The following is a 17,052-nucleotide window of genomic DNA, read 5'->3' on the forward strand; positions in this document are numbered from 1 at the left end:
CTGTCCCGTCTCAGATAGTGAAGAGTGGCTGCCTGCTGGATCCCTGCCTGCCCCCCCCTCGCGCCCCAGGCCTCTGGACATGGACATCAAAGGCCTGGAGACCCCCAAAGGTATCCAGCAGCAGATGGAGGGCTTCCAGACCTGATCAGCTCCTCACCACTGCAGCTTTTGGAGTAGTTTCCACCTGCAGGGAAGTCATCTTGCAGCCTTGACCTGTACGATAGCTCCCCTCTCTCTCTCTCTCTCTCTCTCTCTCCTCCCCTTTTTCTCTTGCACTCGTTCAGCTGTCACTCCGCCTGTCACTCTCAGGATATCCCCTTCCCTCTCTCTAGGGTTTCATAAGGCACCAGGATCTCTAAAGACTCATTCAGGCGCAGGGGTGGATTTCATCCTGCTGCTTTCTCCCCGTTCGAGATTATGGACGAGTAATGAAAGCTACTTCAACAGACGGGGGTCATGGAAATGAGTGAAGGTCAGAGGCCACACGGAGCCTTTTATCGCTAGATCCGGCCCTTTCCATCCACCTGGCTAGCTAGTGCTGTCGAGAACTACGAGAAGCGGTTTGTTTCTTTTGGGAACAATCATGGGGAACACAGAAGGAAGTATGGAAGTGCCCCAGGCCAAGGAGGGCAAGTCTACCCCTCTGGTCCCGGTGGCAGGGCCTCAGAAACAACCGGCCGCACCTAAGCTGCCCCTGCCACCTGAGGAGGAGCTGCAGGAACGCTTCAGCGCCGTGCTGGTGAGTTGGTCAACTTTGACACAGAGCAGCAGCCCAACAATGCAAAGAGACCAGGAATGTGGAATATGTTGGAAACTTGCACGTCCTCAGGACAGGCTTATGGCGGTGCCAGGTACTCAACGCCACCGTGGAAAGATACATAAGAGGTTCTTTATGCTGGGGCTTACTGCAGCTTTAGGCTGGCGGCGGGGGGGCATGTACCTGTTACAGGAGCTTTGACATCTACGCTGTATAAACTGAAGTACTCTGGTGTACTTTGCTGGTGTTTAGCTTTAACTGCCTGCTCCATGGAACTGCATCAGCTCGAAAAAAACTGAATCATCAGGTGAACTTTAGAAATAAAATTTAAAAAAAGGAAATTCCACCTGGTTTGGAGCAAATAAAGCAGCCGATGCAGGAAGATGCCGGTTTAGGCAACGTTACTGAAAGGGTGACTAAACATAGATGGAGAAGAAGAGCACCCCCAGCCGCCGACGAGCCAATAATGGCGGTCTTGCGGCCAGCTGGTAGCGGCCATGTTGCTCAGTGGGAAGATGGAAGAGGTGAACACAGCTGATCAGCCACGTTCTCAAGGTACCATTTCCTTCAACCTTCCACTACGATAAAAACCTGCTTCACCACACGTCTCAGGCTCGCTTCGCTTCTCAGGCCGACGAGGAGGTCATCCTCGCCGGCACGTTTTCCTCCAGCTCCCCAGTTCCACTCAAAACATGAGGCTCTTTGACCTTGCGAGGCAACTCATCACGGGAGAAATGATGCGGTGAGGGGTGTGGCGGCAGAGACGGCAGAGTGTTGCCACGCCCCTGAACGGCAGTCACACTGACTCACCTCGCTGCTGCTGTTTAAACAATAACAGACATTTCTGACCCTTTTTTAGCTGCCAAAACGACTAAATCAACCTAGAACGTAACAAGGAGGACCGCGGGGACCCGGCGGTGGCTCTGGTCCATGTCCCAGGCTGCTCTGACACATTCATCCATGTTGTTTTCCAGTGCTGAGAACAGCATCGCGCTCCTTACAGACCTGGCGAGAGGCCTCGTGGCTGAACTGCAGCAAATCCCTGCAGATTAATGGCCGTTACTGTTGGAATGTCAAGTTCCATTATTACAGAATCCTGTGGTTACACACACGTATGAAGACAAAAGATACGTGTGTGACATGTTAAAAACCGTAAAACGCCACCTACTCCACCCTCATTAAATATTAGTAAATATTTTTGTGTTTACATGGACGCTTTTGTTTTGTTTCTCATTTCAAACTCTTACTCATCACCAAGGTTACACACAAGTGCTATTAAAGGAACACACCAACTTTTAGTATAAACTGTGTATAATTAAAAAAAAATCCTCTTGGGGTTTTGAAGGGTGAACGGGGGTTTCAATGCCATCATGTGAGGGTCATTATGTCATACCGCCGCTTGACCAGCAGTCGTCCAGAACTTGATTTTGTCTTCCCTCCGTCTTTCACTGAGCCGGTTTGTCTCTTGTTTACAAGATAATGACAAGCTGAGCACATGCCTGCACGGTGACGACGACCAAGACAACAAGGCAGCGACAGATTGGGGTCTGATAATGCAGCTATGTTCAACATGTGGCCAGACGGCTCGCCGTGTGATTAACTGCATTCCTCCGCGTTGTCCTACCAACTGAGACGAGGGAGGATGAGTGACAGCGAGCTGAGCTGATCGCTCTCTTAGAAACAGCCTCCCGGAGGTCAGCACTGATCAATCACAGCCCTGATGGGTGGGACTTCCTTCCATCGAGGCAGTTCAAGTGAACCTGAAGTCTGATGAGGAGGTGGCGTGTCCTTCCTGTCAGTACAACATCCCTGAAACATCGATGCAGATTTTATAGGACTGAAGACGCTGAATCAGCAGGGTTATCAACTGTATTATCCCTTCTTTAGTCATAAGGAGCTGAACAGAAATACAAGAATTGTACAAAGACAGCTGAATTAAACAACTACCCTGAGCACGTGGTGTGGGGGACCGATCACACTGCCCCCTGCTGCTAAGGAGGACACATCTCACCAAACTAAGGGAAGAAATGGGGCCTCAGACAAAAGAGGAGGAACATTCGTATGTGTTTAGAGAGAGAGAGAGAGGAGAGAGACGCAGAGACGCTCGACAAGAGTGAGATGCCAGATGTGAGGAAGACAGTTTGTGACATGTGCTCAGGAACTGGTCTGTCAGATCTACAGGAAAGGAAGGGGAAGGTGATCCTCCAGGTGATGATCAATCAACTCTACCAGGGACTTTGAAATCCCCCCCGGAAACCTGGAGGTTCTTACCAGGGCCATGTGCAAGGACCATTGGAGATTTGCAGGTGTACAGACATCACGTTGGTCCACCTGAAGCTGGCAGGGTCCACAACTGAAAAACTGATTGTGACCCGCCTGGTGGGACACCTCATAGCACCACCGAAGAAGAGAAACAAGGTCGTCAGGTTCATCCATTCCCTTGGCGAAGCCATCGCCAAGCCCTTCATTTAGTGGCGTCCCTCTGGGAGGACAAGCTGTTCAACATCAAAGGCTCAAATGTCCGCTCGATAAGACGGGAGTGTCCTGATACAAGGCGCCACATCTCAGCAGGAAGTTAGTGGCGCGTCTCTAAAAGAGGCTCAACAGGTCGGGGACTGACTCGGAGGTTTCATGAACATGAACAGTTCTGAAGTCAGCCTGACAGTGCAGGCCATGTTTTACGTCCAAGGAGAGGTTTTTCATGAGATACACGAAGTGACGCTGACCAGATATCTTCACCCGTCCCGCGTCAGAAGAGGAGAAACCTGAGGGTACGCAGCGCGTCCTTTGGTCCAGATGGGAGTTTGGCGTGGGGGGAAACTGTGAGTTGAGGTGGTTCTGGGTTACATTTGGTGACGACAAATAAACAGAGGGCATCTGAGAGGTTCTGGTTGTCGAGAAACTATGGAGGGAAACAAAGAGTAGACGGTAAAAAAAGAGACGTCTCCAGGGGACACACGTATGTGTTCATGTCATGGGTTCTCAAGTGTGTGTCTGGTTGTGGTTCCTTCTGCAGAGACTCAAAGAGACACGAGTGTGTTTGAAGGGTGGATGCTGCACTGGTGTGATTTGAGCTTGCGGGTTATTTCCTTGTCATTCCTGCGTCTGATTTCACTGCTGCAGTGTTTCCAGAGACAGAAAGAATCGATGCTGGGATCCTGAGTGTTCAAAACACGTCCAAATTTACATTGAGCACTTTTTTTCAGGGTTTTACATAACACTTTGCATATTTCCCAACAGGGATTGCGGCAGTGGGTGGAATTGTAAATGTACAGCTGTGGGTTTGTGTATTTACTGGCAGAGAGAAGAGAGGGAGCTCAACACCTGCAGCAACCTTCACATCCGCGTCGCCTCGTCATTACAGACTCAATCTCTTCATGCCCATTTACCATCAAGATCAGGTTTACAGCAGGGAGACACACAGTCACTCCTGGGTGAACTGCCTTTGGCGCCACTGCGTCGCGTATGACACAGCTAGAAGGCTACGGACAACCAGGCTGTTGGGGGGCTTCCACTTTGATGTGGGAGAGTTTGATTGGCTCTGACTTCAACCCTGTCAGACGCCAGCAGGATGCTAAAACCACTGCATGTGTTGACAGCGTTCGTTGGGCCCACTGGGAAGTAGCTAAAGGCTAACCATGTGACGTTTCAGTTGCTGTTTGTCAGAAAATTAACATGAATTATGTTAGAAAGTGTAACTTCTCATTATTGTTAATGTGTCTGGCGAAATAACAAACCTTACTTGACATGACTCCAGTATCACATGCTAATGGATAGCTGTTAGCATGAGGCATTTGAGTTGAATCATGGAACTACTTCCACACTTCCTCAACATTCTTGGTTGTTAAAGGGAAATTATGGAGAAAACTAAATATTACATTTTCTGCAACTTTATTAGCATACGCTAATGAATAAGCTTTAGGAGCTAACCATTAGCATATGGTACCATTTTAGCCCCGGAGTTACCTTCACGTAGCGTGATCGCTCATAATTGTCTCGTTGAAAAATGCTAATTATGTGCGAATCAGTTTTCCAACAACTGTGATGTTTGAGTTGTGATATAATCCAGAAATTACCCCGACACGTGTTCAAGTTTAATTGCTCTTTTTCTCTGGTTGTAAAATTTAAATTATGGTTGGGAAAAACACAAACACGGCGCCACCTGCAACTCAAGTACGATGATAACCGCTAGCAGCTAATCATTAGCATTACGTTCGTGTTTGAGTTGAAGGTGATCATCTAGAGAAGGAGTCAAGGATGTGTTACATCTTCAGGCGTAAACGTGTTTTCGCCTTGAAGAACAGCTCATGTAATGTGAATATGTAATCTGGCTGAGTAGAGACGGGCTCTCGGAGGTGAATCAGTACCAGGAATTCCACAGTAAACTTCAGTCCAAAGGTTGTTTTTCTCCTCCGGTGCCAAACCTCGGCAGCACTTCTTGAGCCGGCTGCTCACCACTCACAACCAGCACCATTGATCCACTCTTTGTCCTTTGCAGCGTGCAAGAAGTCTTCTACATGTTGGCTTCAGCTTTTACTCGCAATGAATGAAACAAATGTAGTACAGCAGCACACAGCGCATCCAAACTTGACATTTTAAACATGAATTATTTCACACAGTGGAAAAAGTGAATGTGGTGCTGCAGGAGCTTATCTGAGAAAATCACCACAAAGTATCCACTTCTGGACATTCCTGAGCCGCCTGATGATGACGCGCCGCGGCCTTGTGACGGACCCTCAGGTTCCCGTCACTAAATCTGAGGAGGGGGAAACTGATAAGATGTATTTGTTTGGCCGTCCTTGAGTCTCCCGTCGACTAGCCCAGTTTCACCAGTGTGTGAGATATTATTAGCTCAGCTGATGCGTCAGCTGCTGGAATCTGCTTGTTATATGTCACACCAGCAGAGAATTAACGTGTGTGTGTGTGTGTGTGTGTGAGATGCTCTCCTGTCGAGATGTTTCAGAAACTCTGTGACCAACAAAGTTTCATCCACCTCAAAAAGCAGCTGCTACCAATTCTTTCTGAGGAACGACTCACTGGCGTCTGCGAGCGTTTTCCAGACTAACTCTGACTTCATTCACTTTTATTGTAATGTTCGTGGAAGGTTCAGGTCATGTGAGCTCTGTGGTACGTGTGTGTGCGCGCATGCCTGCCTCTTATATCTTACAGTCTAGTGGCTCTGGATCAAACTGTAGATTCTGGACCCTGGAGTCGGGTGGAGGCGCTCCGAGGATGTAGCCGTTAGCTGTCTTCCGGACCTCGTTTGACAAATTTGTTATCAAATGTTTCGATGTGTTTCCAACAGAACTGGATCATATTTGAGGTGGGAGGGAGCTTGTTGAGGGATCTCACGACTATGTGACCTGCAGCTGTCCTGGTCCCTTAGATTATCATGACCGAGACAGAATAGACAGCCAGATGACTTCAATGTCCTCACAAAATAAATGGAAAATTAACCATTTCTCCCTCATAATTATCCATCTGTTTTCAGAACACGATGAATCTTCCCCCTGACAAGGTGAAGATCCTCAGTCAGTATGACAACGAGAAGAAGTGGGACCTGATCTGTGACCAGGTGGGTTCTTCCAGGTGTCGCTCCATGAGAGTAAATGAACGTTGGAAGTTTGTGGAATCCAGGTCATGGTTGGGGATTCAGATGCGAGGAACCTCAACATATAAAAACACTTCGTTGATGCCCGACGCAGGAGGAAGCTCATCAGTACTGAACGTCCCCATAGAAACTGCAGGAAGGTCCTGAACAGGCCGCCTCCAGGTGGGACAGAGGACACCAGCCGCCGTCACTCGGCTTCTGCTTTTCTCTTAACCTGTCCGGTTTTAATCAGTAAAGACAATTCATGAAGTCGGATGCAGGTTTAATGAGGCACTGAGGCGAAGAAACAAAATTAAGATCGTCACTTTTTATTTTCACGTTTTAATATGAAGACTTTCCAAAGCCCAAGTTTCCCCGGTAACACCTGGCGGTCTGATGTCACCTGGAACATCGTTAGTGTCCTAGATGACTGTTACACAACTGACATGCTTGACCCATCTCAGATGCCACTTGGTTATGGTGGCAAATACTCCTAGTCTGCTAAACCAAGGAGCTAACGTCATGCTAGCCAGACTCACGGTCTGTTATTAGAGAGACAGCAGCTCGCACGCTAGTGGCCCACACGGAGCCCCGTTTAAACACGCCTGAAGCAAAGAGTTCTGATTGGGTGACGGCGTCCATTCCAACTGTTTGTTAGCAATGACCGGCTTTCATTATGTCCAAGAACAAAACGCTAAAATGTCTTCAGCTGGTGTTGATGACAGATTTCAACCGATCTCTGCTCAACAGACAAACCTAAAACAAAAGTTTGAGATAACGAACAGCGAACGGTTTATCGTCTTCAGACTGAGGCTGGAGTTGTTTCATGCAGCTTTTCTTCACTGCTACTAATTAGGGTTAGAGAATGGAGGCCAGACACGTTCCCTTCGGTCCTTGGCGATTCAAGCCGCACGGAACCACAAGAACATCATTAATGTCAGGACTCAGATGACGGGCTCCTCACCGTAGAGCGACTCTGGAAGCTTGTTCGGATCAAACTCATTTGCATATGTGAAGCTGTGTAATCAAACCCATCTCTGCCCTCTGGTCCCATCACTGCAGCACGGAAATCAGATATAATTAGAGCTCGGCGTGTTTTTCTCTCCATCTGCAGGAACGGTTCCAAGTGAAGAACCCGCCCTCCGCCTATCTCGAGAAGCTCAAGAGTCACCTGGACCATGGAGGGGTCAGTCGAAAGGTACGACCCTGCAAACTCCAGCATCTCCGCTGGGGAAACCATGTTCTCTCAGCTTTTTATTGCTATCACACTGGAAAAATACAGTCACTTTTTGTGGCAAAACAGGAATGTTGAAGGAATTGTGTCTCTTTACTGTAGAAAGGTCAAGAGATAAAGACTGGAAACTTGATCTGCTAAATAATATCCACCTCACACATGGGGGAACGATCTGGGAACTCTGTATCTCTCTTGAAAGGCGCGACTATTTCTAAAAATACTAATTTAGATGTATATGATGCTTCTTGACACTTCAGCAGGAGAACTTAATCAGCAGGACGTTATTTGATGGTCACGTTGCAACATTCCAACAAGGAATTTTAGGGGTGAAACTGAACACTTCTGCATGATCCCTTTTTGGACATGTCAAGGAATTACTGAGCAGCTTTGCCGACGGCCTGATGGTTCTCCTCCCCGTGACTCTATGGGGACATCCTATTTTGTTTTTTGTGGCGAACATTCCAACGAGAGCGTTGGGGTGTTCGCTGGAGGGCGTCCCTCCTCGCCACTTCCCTGGTGGGTCAGTGGGTGTCTACAGCGATGGCCGTACATGTTGTGTCTTTTTATCATGCGAGGCTTCGTAAGGAACCTCATGGGACAAAAAGATCAAATCTTTAGTCTGTCACACAAAGTAGACGATGTCCCTGAGCTGCTCGAGGATGTCTCCCTCCAGGGAGCTCAGCTCCTCCTCAGCTTGCTCCCTTCCCCTCTGAACCAGGTTTTTGGGACATTAGTGAAGTCTTAGCACCCTGTGTGTCTTGGCCAGTTTAAGAGACGTGTCCAGGAGTCCACCCAGGTCCTGAGAGAACTGGAGATCTCCCTGAGAACCAATCACATCGGGTGAGTTCACACCAGTTCCCTGTGGGAGAGGAAGTTCTCCAAGTCGAAATCATGTACATTAAAAATTGAATACCAAGTTGAAATACGTAGTGTTCCCCTTCCAGATGGGCTGAGGAGTTTCTCAGTGAGGAGAATCAAGGCTTGGACGTTCTGGTGGATTATCTGTCCTTCGCCCACAGTGCCGTCACGTAGGTACCTGCTCTCTCTCCTCTGAGAGTTCCTCTCAGCTGATTCCTGTCACACCTCTTCAAACAAGCCAACCTGTGTCATCACAACTGTGACTGACAGGTACGAAGCGGAGACTTTGGACAACGGCACGCTGCCCACGGACAAGAGCAGAACTACGGAGAAATCGCTGGAAGATCTGAGCAAAAGCGCCAGTAACTCCCCAACTCAGAGTTCCACCAAGACCAGCAAGACCTTCGCTGTCCGGTGAGGGGCTGTGAACTGCCACACACATCCACCTTCGCACACACCAACTACAGGTGCCAGACTCCTACTTAGTAATCACACATTTAATGACCAGAGTTTTAGTGGCAGATGAGGATGCAGCATGAAGATGCGCAGCCTCAGACGTGTGACCTGGTTCACGCGAAGCTGCTACGTCCTTGTCATGGTGAAGAATTCAGTAACGTGATGCTCCGAATGTTCGTTTGACCGGTTTCAGTGTGAATGCGAGAAACGTGTGACCTTCATTCGACTCCAGTGTGTGTGTGTGTGTGTGTGTGTGTGTGTGTGTGTGCTTTGTTAAACCACACTGACCTGGGAATTGTTAACACAGCCCCACAGGAATTATGTAATTTTGTAGTCCAACAGGAAGCTTTTATTATTGTGATGGGATTATTTGGTGTCCTAGAACCGAACATGAAAGTATCTCCAGCTCATGTTCATTTTTCAGTTATTTTATCAAAAACCTTTTGAGGTGTAGACGAGGGAACCCGGTCCTCAAGGACGGAACTTATTTCTGGGTGGTGGGACTCACGAATGTCATTAAACATGCAAACATTATGGCCTCTGTCTGTGAAATTTCCATTTCATGCAAATGTAAAGGACCATAAGAAATTCTTGTTGTGAGGGCCGTGGGGTCTGGACCTGACAGGTGTGGTCTGGACCTGACCCATGAGGTCTGGACCTGACACGTGGGTCTGGACCTCACCTGTGTGGTCTGGACCTGACAGGTGTGGTCTGGACCTGACCCATGAGGTCTGGACCTGACACGTGGGTCTGGACCTCACCTGTGTGGTCTGGACCTGACCCGTGTGGTCTGGACCTGACCCGTGGGGTCTAAACCTGACACGTGGGGTCTGGACCTGACACGTGTGGTCTGGACCTGACACGTGGGGTCTAAAACTGACACGTGGGGTCTGGACCTGACACGTGGGGTCTGGAACTGACCTGTGTGGTCTGGACCTGACACGTGTGGTCTGGACCTGACACGTGGGGTCTGGACCTGACAGGTGTGGTCTGGACCTGACACGTGGGTTCTGGACCTGACACGTGGGGTCTGGTCCTGACCTGTGTGGTCTGGACCTGACACGTGGGGTCTAGACCTAACACGTGGGGTCTGGACCTGACACATGTGGTCTGGAACTGACCTGTGTGGTCTGGACCTGACACGTGGGGTCTGGACCTGACACGTGGGGTCTGGACCTGACCTGTGTGGTCTGGACCTGACACGTGGGGTCTAAACCTGACACATGGGGTCTGGACCTGACCTGTGTGGCCTGGACCTGACCTGTGTGGTCTGGACCTGACACGTGGGGTCTGGACCTGACACGTGGGGTCTGGACCTGACCTGTGTGGCCTGGACCTGACCTGTGTGGCCTGGACCTGACCTGTGTGGCCTGGACCTGACCTGTGTGGCCTGGACCTGACACGTGTGGTCTAAACCTGACCTGTGTGGCCTCAGATAACCTCTGTCATGATGAGGCTATGTCAACCAAACTGACTTGGTGTTACTGTGCGGCACAGGAAAGCCCTGAGGAACTCCCGCGTTGTGAGCCAGAAGGACGACGTTCACCTCTGCATCATGTGTCTACGCGCCATCATGAACTACCAGGTATTTACGAGCGTCTGCTCCTTGTCAAGCCGCCGCCAGCAGGAAACTAAATGTTAACCTGAGGTCACGCAACGATCCGAGGAAAGAGTCGGATGGAGGTGATGGACCATGTGATTACAGTCTACATGTCTTTGTGTTGTCAGTCGGGGTTCAACGAGGTGATGAAGCACCCCTGCTGCGTCAATGAGATCACGCTCGGCCTCAACAACAGGAACCCCAGGTAAGACGGAGGTGGAGGTTTGACTTTCATCAGACTTTTAACTCAAAGCGTTAATAACTGCTGCTTGTCAGGACCAAGGCGCTGGTGCTGGAGCTTCTGGCTGCTGTGTGCTTGGTGAGAGGAGGCCATGACATCATCCTCTCCGCCTTCGACAACTTCAAAGAGGTCAGACGTCCTCAAACCACATTGAACCCTTACAAATTGATTCAACCCCCGCAGGTCTGAACACGGCCAGGAAAACCACCTTCATTTCTCTGCCGTCACCACAACCATGAGATTCAAAACCAGCCAATAATCGAAGTCTGGGCTCCAACTTGACGCCGCGCTACTGCTGATACAACGTCTTTACGATGAATCAGCTGATAATTCTACCAATGTGACGCAGCACGAGCCCAACCCCCACAGTGAGAACCTCAGGGAACATGCCGGGAACGTTTGTTGGCTTCTTGAGAAATATGTAACATTTGGACATCGGAAGGTCAAGGTCTGGTCAGGCTAGGTCGAAGGTCAAGGTCTGGTCAGGCTAGGTCGAAGGTCAAGGTCCGGGTTCAAATCCACATAAAGCCGCTCTGATGTCTCTTTCCTGGTGTGGTTCCATGTGGCTTTTATCAGCCACACCTTGAGACTTGATGCGGTTTTCATTTCACTAAAACTAAAACAAACTGCGTTCCACAGCAGGCTTTTCCGTTAAACTCAGCCTTCATTTAGACATTATTTTAAACTGAGCTGAACTTGAACATAGAGGCAGTATGAGTGTCACAGCCCCCACACACCAGCTGGTTTACAGGGAACCCCGGCCCCCCCATCTCCCTGGCGCCCCGTCAGCTGCTCTGCCCAGTTGTCCCGCCGCCAGACGGAGGCGACCGATGAGACGTAAATATGAGTCACACTTGTGGAGGAGCCTCTGACCTTGACCTGCTGCGGCGGCGGCGGCACTCTATTATTAGCAAGGGATGCTAGAAACCTGCCCTGCGACACGCTGACGTCCTCACACCTACAACGCAACGAGCCGGAATGTCTGAAGCTTTGATTCCGATCTTGAACAGGAATGAGACATTTGGAATTTCCCCTCAGGTGCACTGGGGTTCTTCTCTTACCCGGGGAAGCCCAGAGCCACCAACAGCTTGACATCAGGAGCCGATGGCTTCGTTCTGCTTGTTTCCTCGTGACAACACTGCTGGGATTTAGACGCTCATGAAAAACCCGGTGAAGTCAGTGAGTGTCGGTGACAGCGACTTCCAGGGTACGAATTAAAAACCAGGAATTCTGGTGACTTCATGTAAATTTACTTCATGTGAAGACCCAACGATTCCTGAGTAAAACCTCTCAGTGAGGTTCATCAGCTACGTTCTGTTCGTTGTCATGCGCTCAGAGATGTTTCATGTTTCCTCAGAGGCGCAGAAAAACTTCAGCCCTGATTTCAGTCGGAGACGCATTTGTCAGAGGAACGTAGAGCCGGATGGGTTGGCAAACGCGGACGTTCGGAGCATCTGAGGACTTTGTTCCAGTAATTTGAGCTTCACTGCATGTGAAGAAAACAGCAGAGGGATCAGTGAGAGCAGCGCGACCCTCCTGTGGCCTGACGGTGCTCTGAGTTTACCTGTTCAGTTGTACTGTGGAGGTGGAGCCTTCCTGCCTGGTGGCTTGTGTGACATCAGTTTCCACGGTGACTGGAACTTGTTTGTCCACGTCAGCATCTGTGGGAGGAAGTGGTAGTAGAGGCGGGCAGGCGTGCAGCCAGGGCCGGGCTCATGTGTCCCCTAGTATCAGAACGTGGGCTTTGTTTGGGTCGGGTTGGCGCGCTGCATTATTTAGCAGACATGAGTTAGCATAAAGGCAGAGGCCGAGCGACGAGGCCGGCTGCTGCACATGGACGAGACATGGAGGCGGCGAGCCGGTGCTGAAGAGTCCCGCTAGTTAGCGAGAGCCACAGCGACGATGCTGCACAGCGTGACGCAGGGACGAGGACACGCGGCCATGAACATACCTGAAGCACCTGTGAACTGTCACAGGAACAGGACACATGCCTCACTGGTCTCGTCCAGTCATAATATCTGGTATTGATCTGACGCTTCTGGGTCACATGACCACAAGAAGAACAACAAAAGGTGTAATAAAAACACAAAGGAAAAAAAAACAAAACATGTAAATGGATGAAAGCTCATATCAGATCATTTTAGAATTCCCTTTACGGCAGAATGGACACACTGATGTGTGTGTGTGTGTGTGTGTGTGTGTGTGTGTGTGTGTGTGTGTGTGTGTGTGTGTGTGTGTGTGTGTGTGAGAGAGAGAACACTGCCCCCAAGTGTGGAGATGTGGTGCAGCACGTGTGGATCAGAAGCGTCTCAGACTGAGTGTTCGTGACTCTGCTGTGCTCCAGGTTTGTGGAGAGAGGAGAAGATTTGAGAGGCTGATGGAGTTTTTCAGCCACGAGGACAACAACATCGACTTCATGGTAAAACCGCACTCAGCCAGGACCCCCCCCCCCCCCCCCCCCAGTGAGAGCCCCGCCCAACACACGGTTCTCTGGTGTGGCTGGAGAGCAGTCGTTTCTAATTGTGTTTGGTTTTTCAGTGAATAAAACTCTCTTTTTTTTACTCATTTATTCTTACTGTTGGCCGCCGCCCCAAAGTTTAATAATAATAATTATTATTATCTAAATCATTTTCAAGTCACATATTGAGAGAGGATTTGTTTTCACCAATGATTTTATATACGAACTGCATGTCAACAGTATTTAAAAGGTAAATTCAGTCGCTTCCCTTGTACTACACAGAATACTGTATTTTTGTGTGTGTGGTACTGTCAAAAGTATTTGAAAATATATTATGAGAATTAACTGTACAATTACTGGAAACATTGTACAGGAGTTTTTATAGTACTCTTATAGTGTGACTGTTAAATTTTTAAGGTAAATAATTACTAACTGACAAGTTTAACCAGTTCAGTAGTATTTATGGTATTTTTGTATAAGTCAGTACTGCTCACAGTATGAGTATTTGTTAAGTACTTCTCGTATTTGTCCACCAGGTGGCGTGTATGCAGTTCATCAACATCGTGGTTCACTCAGTGGAAAACATGAACTTCAGAGTTCATCTCCAGTACGAGTTCACTCATCACGGCCTGGACGAGTACCTTGAGGCAAGCAAAGTACTCTGATCTTCTACTTCAGTAGAAGTACCAGTACAGGACACGAAAATACTCAGTTACAAGTCAAACGTCTGACATCAGAGTACAGAAGCAGGGAAAGTTGTTCTTGTAATTACTGACCTAAAATGAATTGAGACCTTTCTATTATCTGTAGATACTGTGTTGGGTTAAGGATTGTGGTTTTCGAGGTATTAGTACTGCACTAGTACTGTGGTTGTGGAGATAATTGAGGGGCCGGATGATTCAGGTGTCATGTCTGTTTAGCTGGGAGTGAAGAGTCTGGTATTTAGTTATCATCATTGCCATGTTGCTGTCGTGTGTGTGCCGGACTTCGTGTTCAGTGAAATTACAAAAATGAAGAAAAGGATTGTTGTGGAATCTGGACGTGTTTTTTTCGCCATGGAAACTAGCGTGTCGTGATGTGGACCTTCTGTGTGCGTAGACGCTGAAGTTCACGGAGAGCGACCGGCTGCTGGTGCAGATTCAGGCCTACCTGGACAACGTCTTCGATGTGGGAGCTCTGCTGGAGGACGCGGAGACCAAGAACGCCCTGCTGGAGCACCTGGAGGAGGTGCAGCAAGTCAACACGCAGGTGAGCCAGCCAGCGCGCGGCCTGGACGGGTTTCTCAGCCTGGCAGTCGGCCGACCGTTGGAACTGTTGATGTTCGCAGCTGAGCAGCCGGCTGGGGGAGAACGAGAAGGAGGCGGCGGAGAAGGTCGCAGAGCTGGAGAAGAAGCTGATCCAGAGCGCCAAAGAGGTGGAGCTGCTGAAGGTAGAAGCTGCTGGTTACAAGATGTGTACATGTACATGTAATTAAGAGTTATACTGCACCCAAAAAGTGTGTTTTCCCTTTCAAGTACTCACTAGCAGGAGTCCAGAGTTCACAAAGATGACGTCCCCTCACTGCAGGAAGAGCAGCTACGTCCAGGCTAATCCACGTCCCCTTGAAACAGGCGCACGCTCAGTAATCCAAAGAACCCCAACCAACACGACGTGGTCGTTCTGTTATTTCCTGCGTTTATCCTTGATTTTCTAGACGTGACGAACGGCACAGACACCAAAACAGCCCTTCGACAGTCACTGGCCCACTGGAAAAAGTCTTGATGTTTGTAGTACATTTTACTGCATCGCTGCGACGAGCTCAGTCCGTCCGTGTCATACTTGCCACGGTAGGAGAGTCTCCGCGAGTCCTGCGGTCAGCTGACTTCCCTCCAGCAGCGGCAGCGAGAGACAGACCTGGAGCGAGAGATGGAGAGAGAGAGGGAGCGAGAGAAGGACAGATCCACCCAGGCGCTGAAGGAGCTGGAGGTCAAAGTTCAGGCTTTGGTGGACCAGGGCCTGGTCCGAATGCAGCGCTCCGCCTCTGGACAGCTGGACATCCAGGTGGTCGCTGTCCTCCAGCAGGTCACGGAAGGTCAGACATTACAACAATAACTTTATAGATGCAGTTTCAGGTCACGGGAACAAAAAAACTGAATTAATTTTCATGAAAAATTCATCTTCCTTTATTCATCTTAATTCCTTCCTAACATAAACATTTTAGAGCAAACTTGTTCTTCGTAAAATTTTGTGGTTTTCTTACTTCAGTAGCCTGCATGTCATGTGACGCAGACATGAGCCCTGAACTGCTGGCATAAGCGACACTTCCATCTATATTTCTGTTTTACGAGTATTTTATCGCCAAATTTCATGGAAATTTTTCCAGTAACTCCTGTTTATCCTGTAGTAGTAGTAGTAGTAGTAGCAGTAGTAGCAGTAGTAGCAGTAATAGTAGTAGCAGTAGTCGTAGTAGACCCATGGTTCTGTCTCCTCTGTCAATGACGACCTTCACTGTAGCTACAGAAGCAGATCCAGCTGACGGTTCTGGTCCAGCTGACGGTTCTGATCGGTCAGCGAGGGTAGAGGCCCCTCCTCCTCCTCCTCCTCCACCTCCAGTCTCACATGGACCACCTCTCCCTCCACCACCACCACCACCACCACCACCACCTGCTGCCCCACCCCCCCTGCTGCCTCAGGGAGGCGGGGCCTCCATGCCTGTGGGGACAGATGGGAGCTCAGGTGAGTCAGGGGCGCAAGTTCAGAAACACTTTGGTTCCATTCACGCGTCCTGAATCTGGAACTGTCTCATCACTGAGAAGGTTCCACGTCCTGACTGGTGGGACAGGTGGGCGATGGGTCCGTCTCAGGTGTGGCAATACCTGTGTTCCCTCTCTTGTAGGGTGTGAGAAGAAGAAGTGCGTTCGGACCAAGTACCGCATGCCTCTGTTCAACTGGCAGGCTCTGAAATCCAGCCAGGTGGCTGGAACCATCTTCAACGAGCTGGACGACGAACACGTCTTAGAGGTTTGACCACGTCACCGGGGTGAAGGAGTGAGGAAGGAGTGAGGTGTCACTCCTTCCTCCTCCACCGTCGTAGGTTTTGTGATCCTGCTGACAGACAAAAGAAAACATTATGGAGGAAATAAGACAGTGTTGTTTGGTGGGGAGGTTTTATTTTGGAGGTTTCCAACAGGAAATCAGAACACGTGTGTGTGTGTGTGTGTGTGTGTGTGTGTGTGTGTGTGTGTGTGTGTGTGTGTGTGAGTGAGAGACTCCATTCTTTACATCCTTCTAACCTTCGGCTCTGTGGTGTTTCTTCTCCTCAGGAGCTGAACATGGCGGCCTTTGAGGAAACATTCAAGACCAAGGCCCAGCCGGCCCCTGTAGACACGGGGACCCTCAAGATGAAACTGGCCCACAAAACCCCCAGTAAAGTGTCCCTGATGGAGCCCAACCGGGCCAAGAACCTGGCCATCACCCTGCGCAAGGAAGGAATGGCTGCATGCGACATCTGCAGCGCCATTGATAGGTGCGTACGAGCGCCGCGCCCTCCGAACCACTCGACTGCGAAGCCCAAGACTAATTTCAGATGTTCTGGCAGTTACAACCTGACAGCCCTGAGCCTGGACTTCCTGGAGCTGCTGGAGCGTTTCATCCCCACCGAGTGTGAACTGAAGCTGATCCACAACTACGAGTGTGAGGGGAGGCCCCTGGGCGAGCTCAGCGAGGAGGACCGCTTCATGGTGCTCTTCAGCAAGATCCCGCGGCTCTCCCGCCGCGTCGGCACGCTCACCTTCATGGGCAATTTCCCAGAGAGCGTCCAGCTGATCCAGCCTGTGAGTTCACCTGAGGGGGGGCAGCGGGGGGGGGGGGGGGGCCTGT

At 49.7% G+C, this 17,052-nt stretch overlaps 1 protein-coding gene across 3 annotated transcripts in view; it reads left to right on the forward strand.

Annotated features, from left to right (window-relative positions):
* Positions 1 to 17,052, forward strand: part of fmnl1b (formin-like 1b) — a 23,130-nt gene continuing 6,078 nt past the window's right edge. The window contains exons 1-18 of one of the 3 annotated variants that reach the window (XM_086194549.1): positions 1 to 739; positions 6,249 to 6,332; positions 7,462 to 7,545; positions 8,348 to 8,421; positions 8,526 to 8,609; positions 8,710 to 8,853; positions 10,393 to 10,480; positions 10,624 to 10,700; positions 10,772 to 10,865; positions 13,081 to 13,155; positions 13,731 to 13,841; positions 14,293 to 14,442; positions 14,522 to 14,623; positions 15,025 to 15,265; positions 15,688 to 15,909; positions 16,070 to 16,194; positions 16,497 to 16,699; positions 16,772 to 17,006. In XM_086194549.1, coding sequence (XP_086050675.1) covers positions 584 to 739; positions 6,249 to 6,332; positions 7,462 to 7,545; positions 8,348 to 8,421; positions 8,526 to 8,609; positions 8,710 to 8,853; positions 10,393 to 10,480; positions 10,624 to 10,700; positions 10,772 to 10,865; positions 13,081 to 13,155; positions 13,731 to 13,841; positions 14,293 to 14,442; positions 14,522 to 14,623; positions 15,025 to 15,265; positions 15,688 to 15,909; positions 16,070 to 16,194; positions 16,497 to 16,699; positions 16,772 to 17,006 — 2,349 coding nt within the window. In that variant the 5' untranslated portion in view covers positions 1 to 583. Of the gene's footprint in view, positions 740 to 3,509; positions 3,529 to 6,035; positions 6,081 to 6,248; positions 6,333 to 7,461; positions 7,546 to 8,347; positions 8,422 to 8,525; positions 8,610 to 8,709; positions 8,854 to 10,392; positions 10,481 to 10,623; positions 10,701 to 10,771; positions 10,866 to 13,080; positions 13,156 to 13,730; positions 13,842 to 14,292; positions 14,443 to 14,521; positions 14,624 to 15,024; positions 15,266 to 15,687; positions 15,910 to 16,069; positions 16,195 to 16,496; positions 16,700 to 16,771; positions 17,007 to 17,052 lie in introns of those variants that run through there. The other 2 variants (XM_086194552.1, XM_086194551.1) reach the window with 2 other exon arrangements.

Source organism: Aulostomus chinensis, chromosome 23 (genome assembly GCF_037954235.1).
Source record: "Aulostomus chinensis isolate RoL2024-O1b breed Wild chromosome 23, RoL_Achi_v1.0, whole genome shotgun sequence".
Classification (NCBI taxonomy): domain Eukaryota; kingdom Metazoa; phylum Chordata; class Actinopteri; order Syngnathiformes; family Aulostomidae; genus Aulostomus; species Aulostomus chinensis.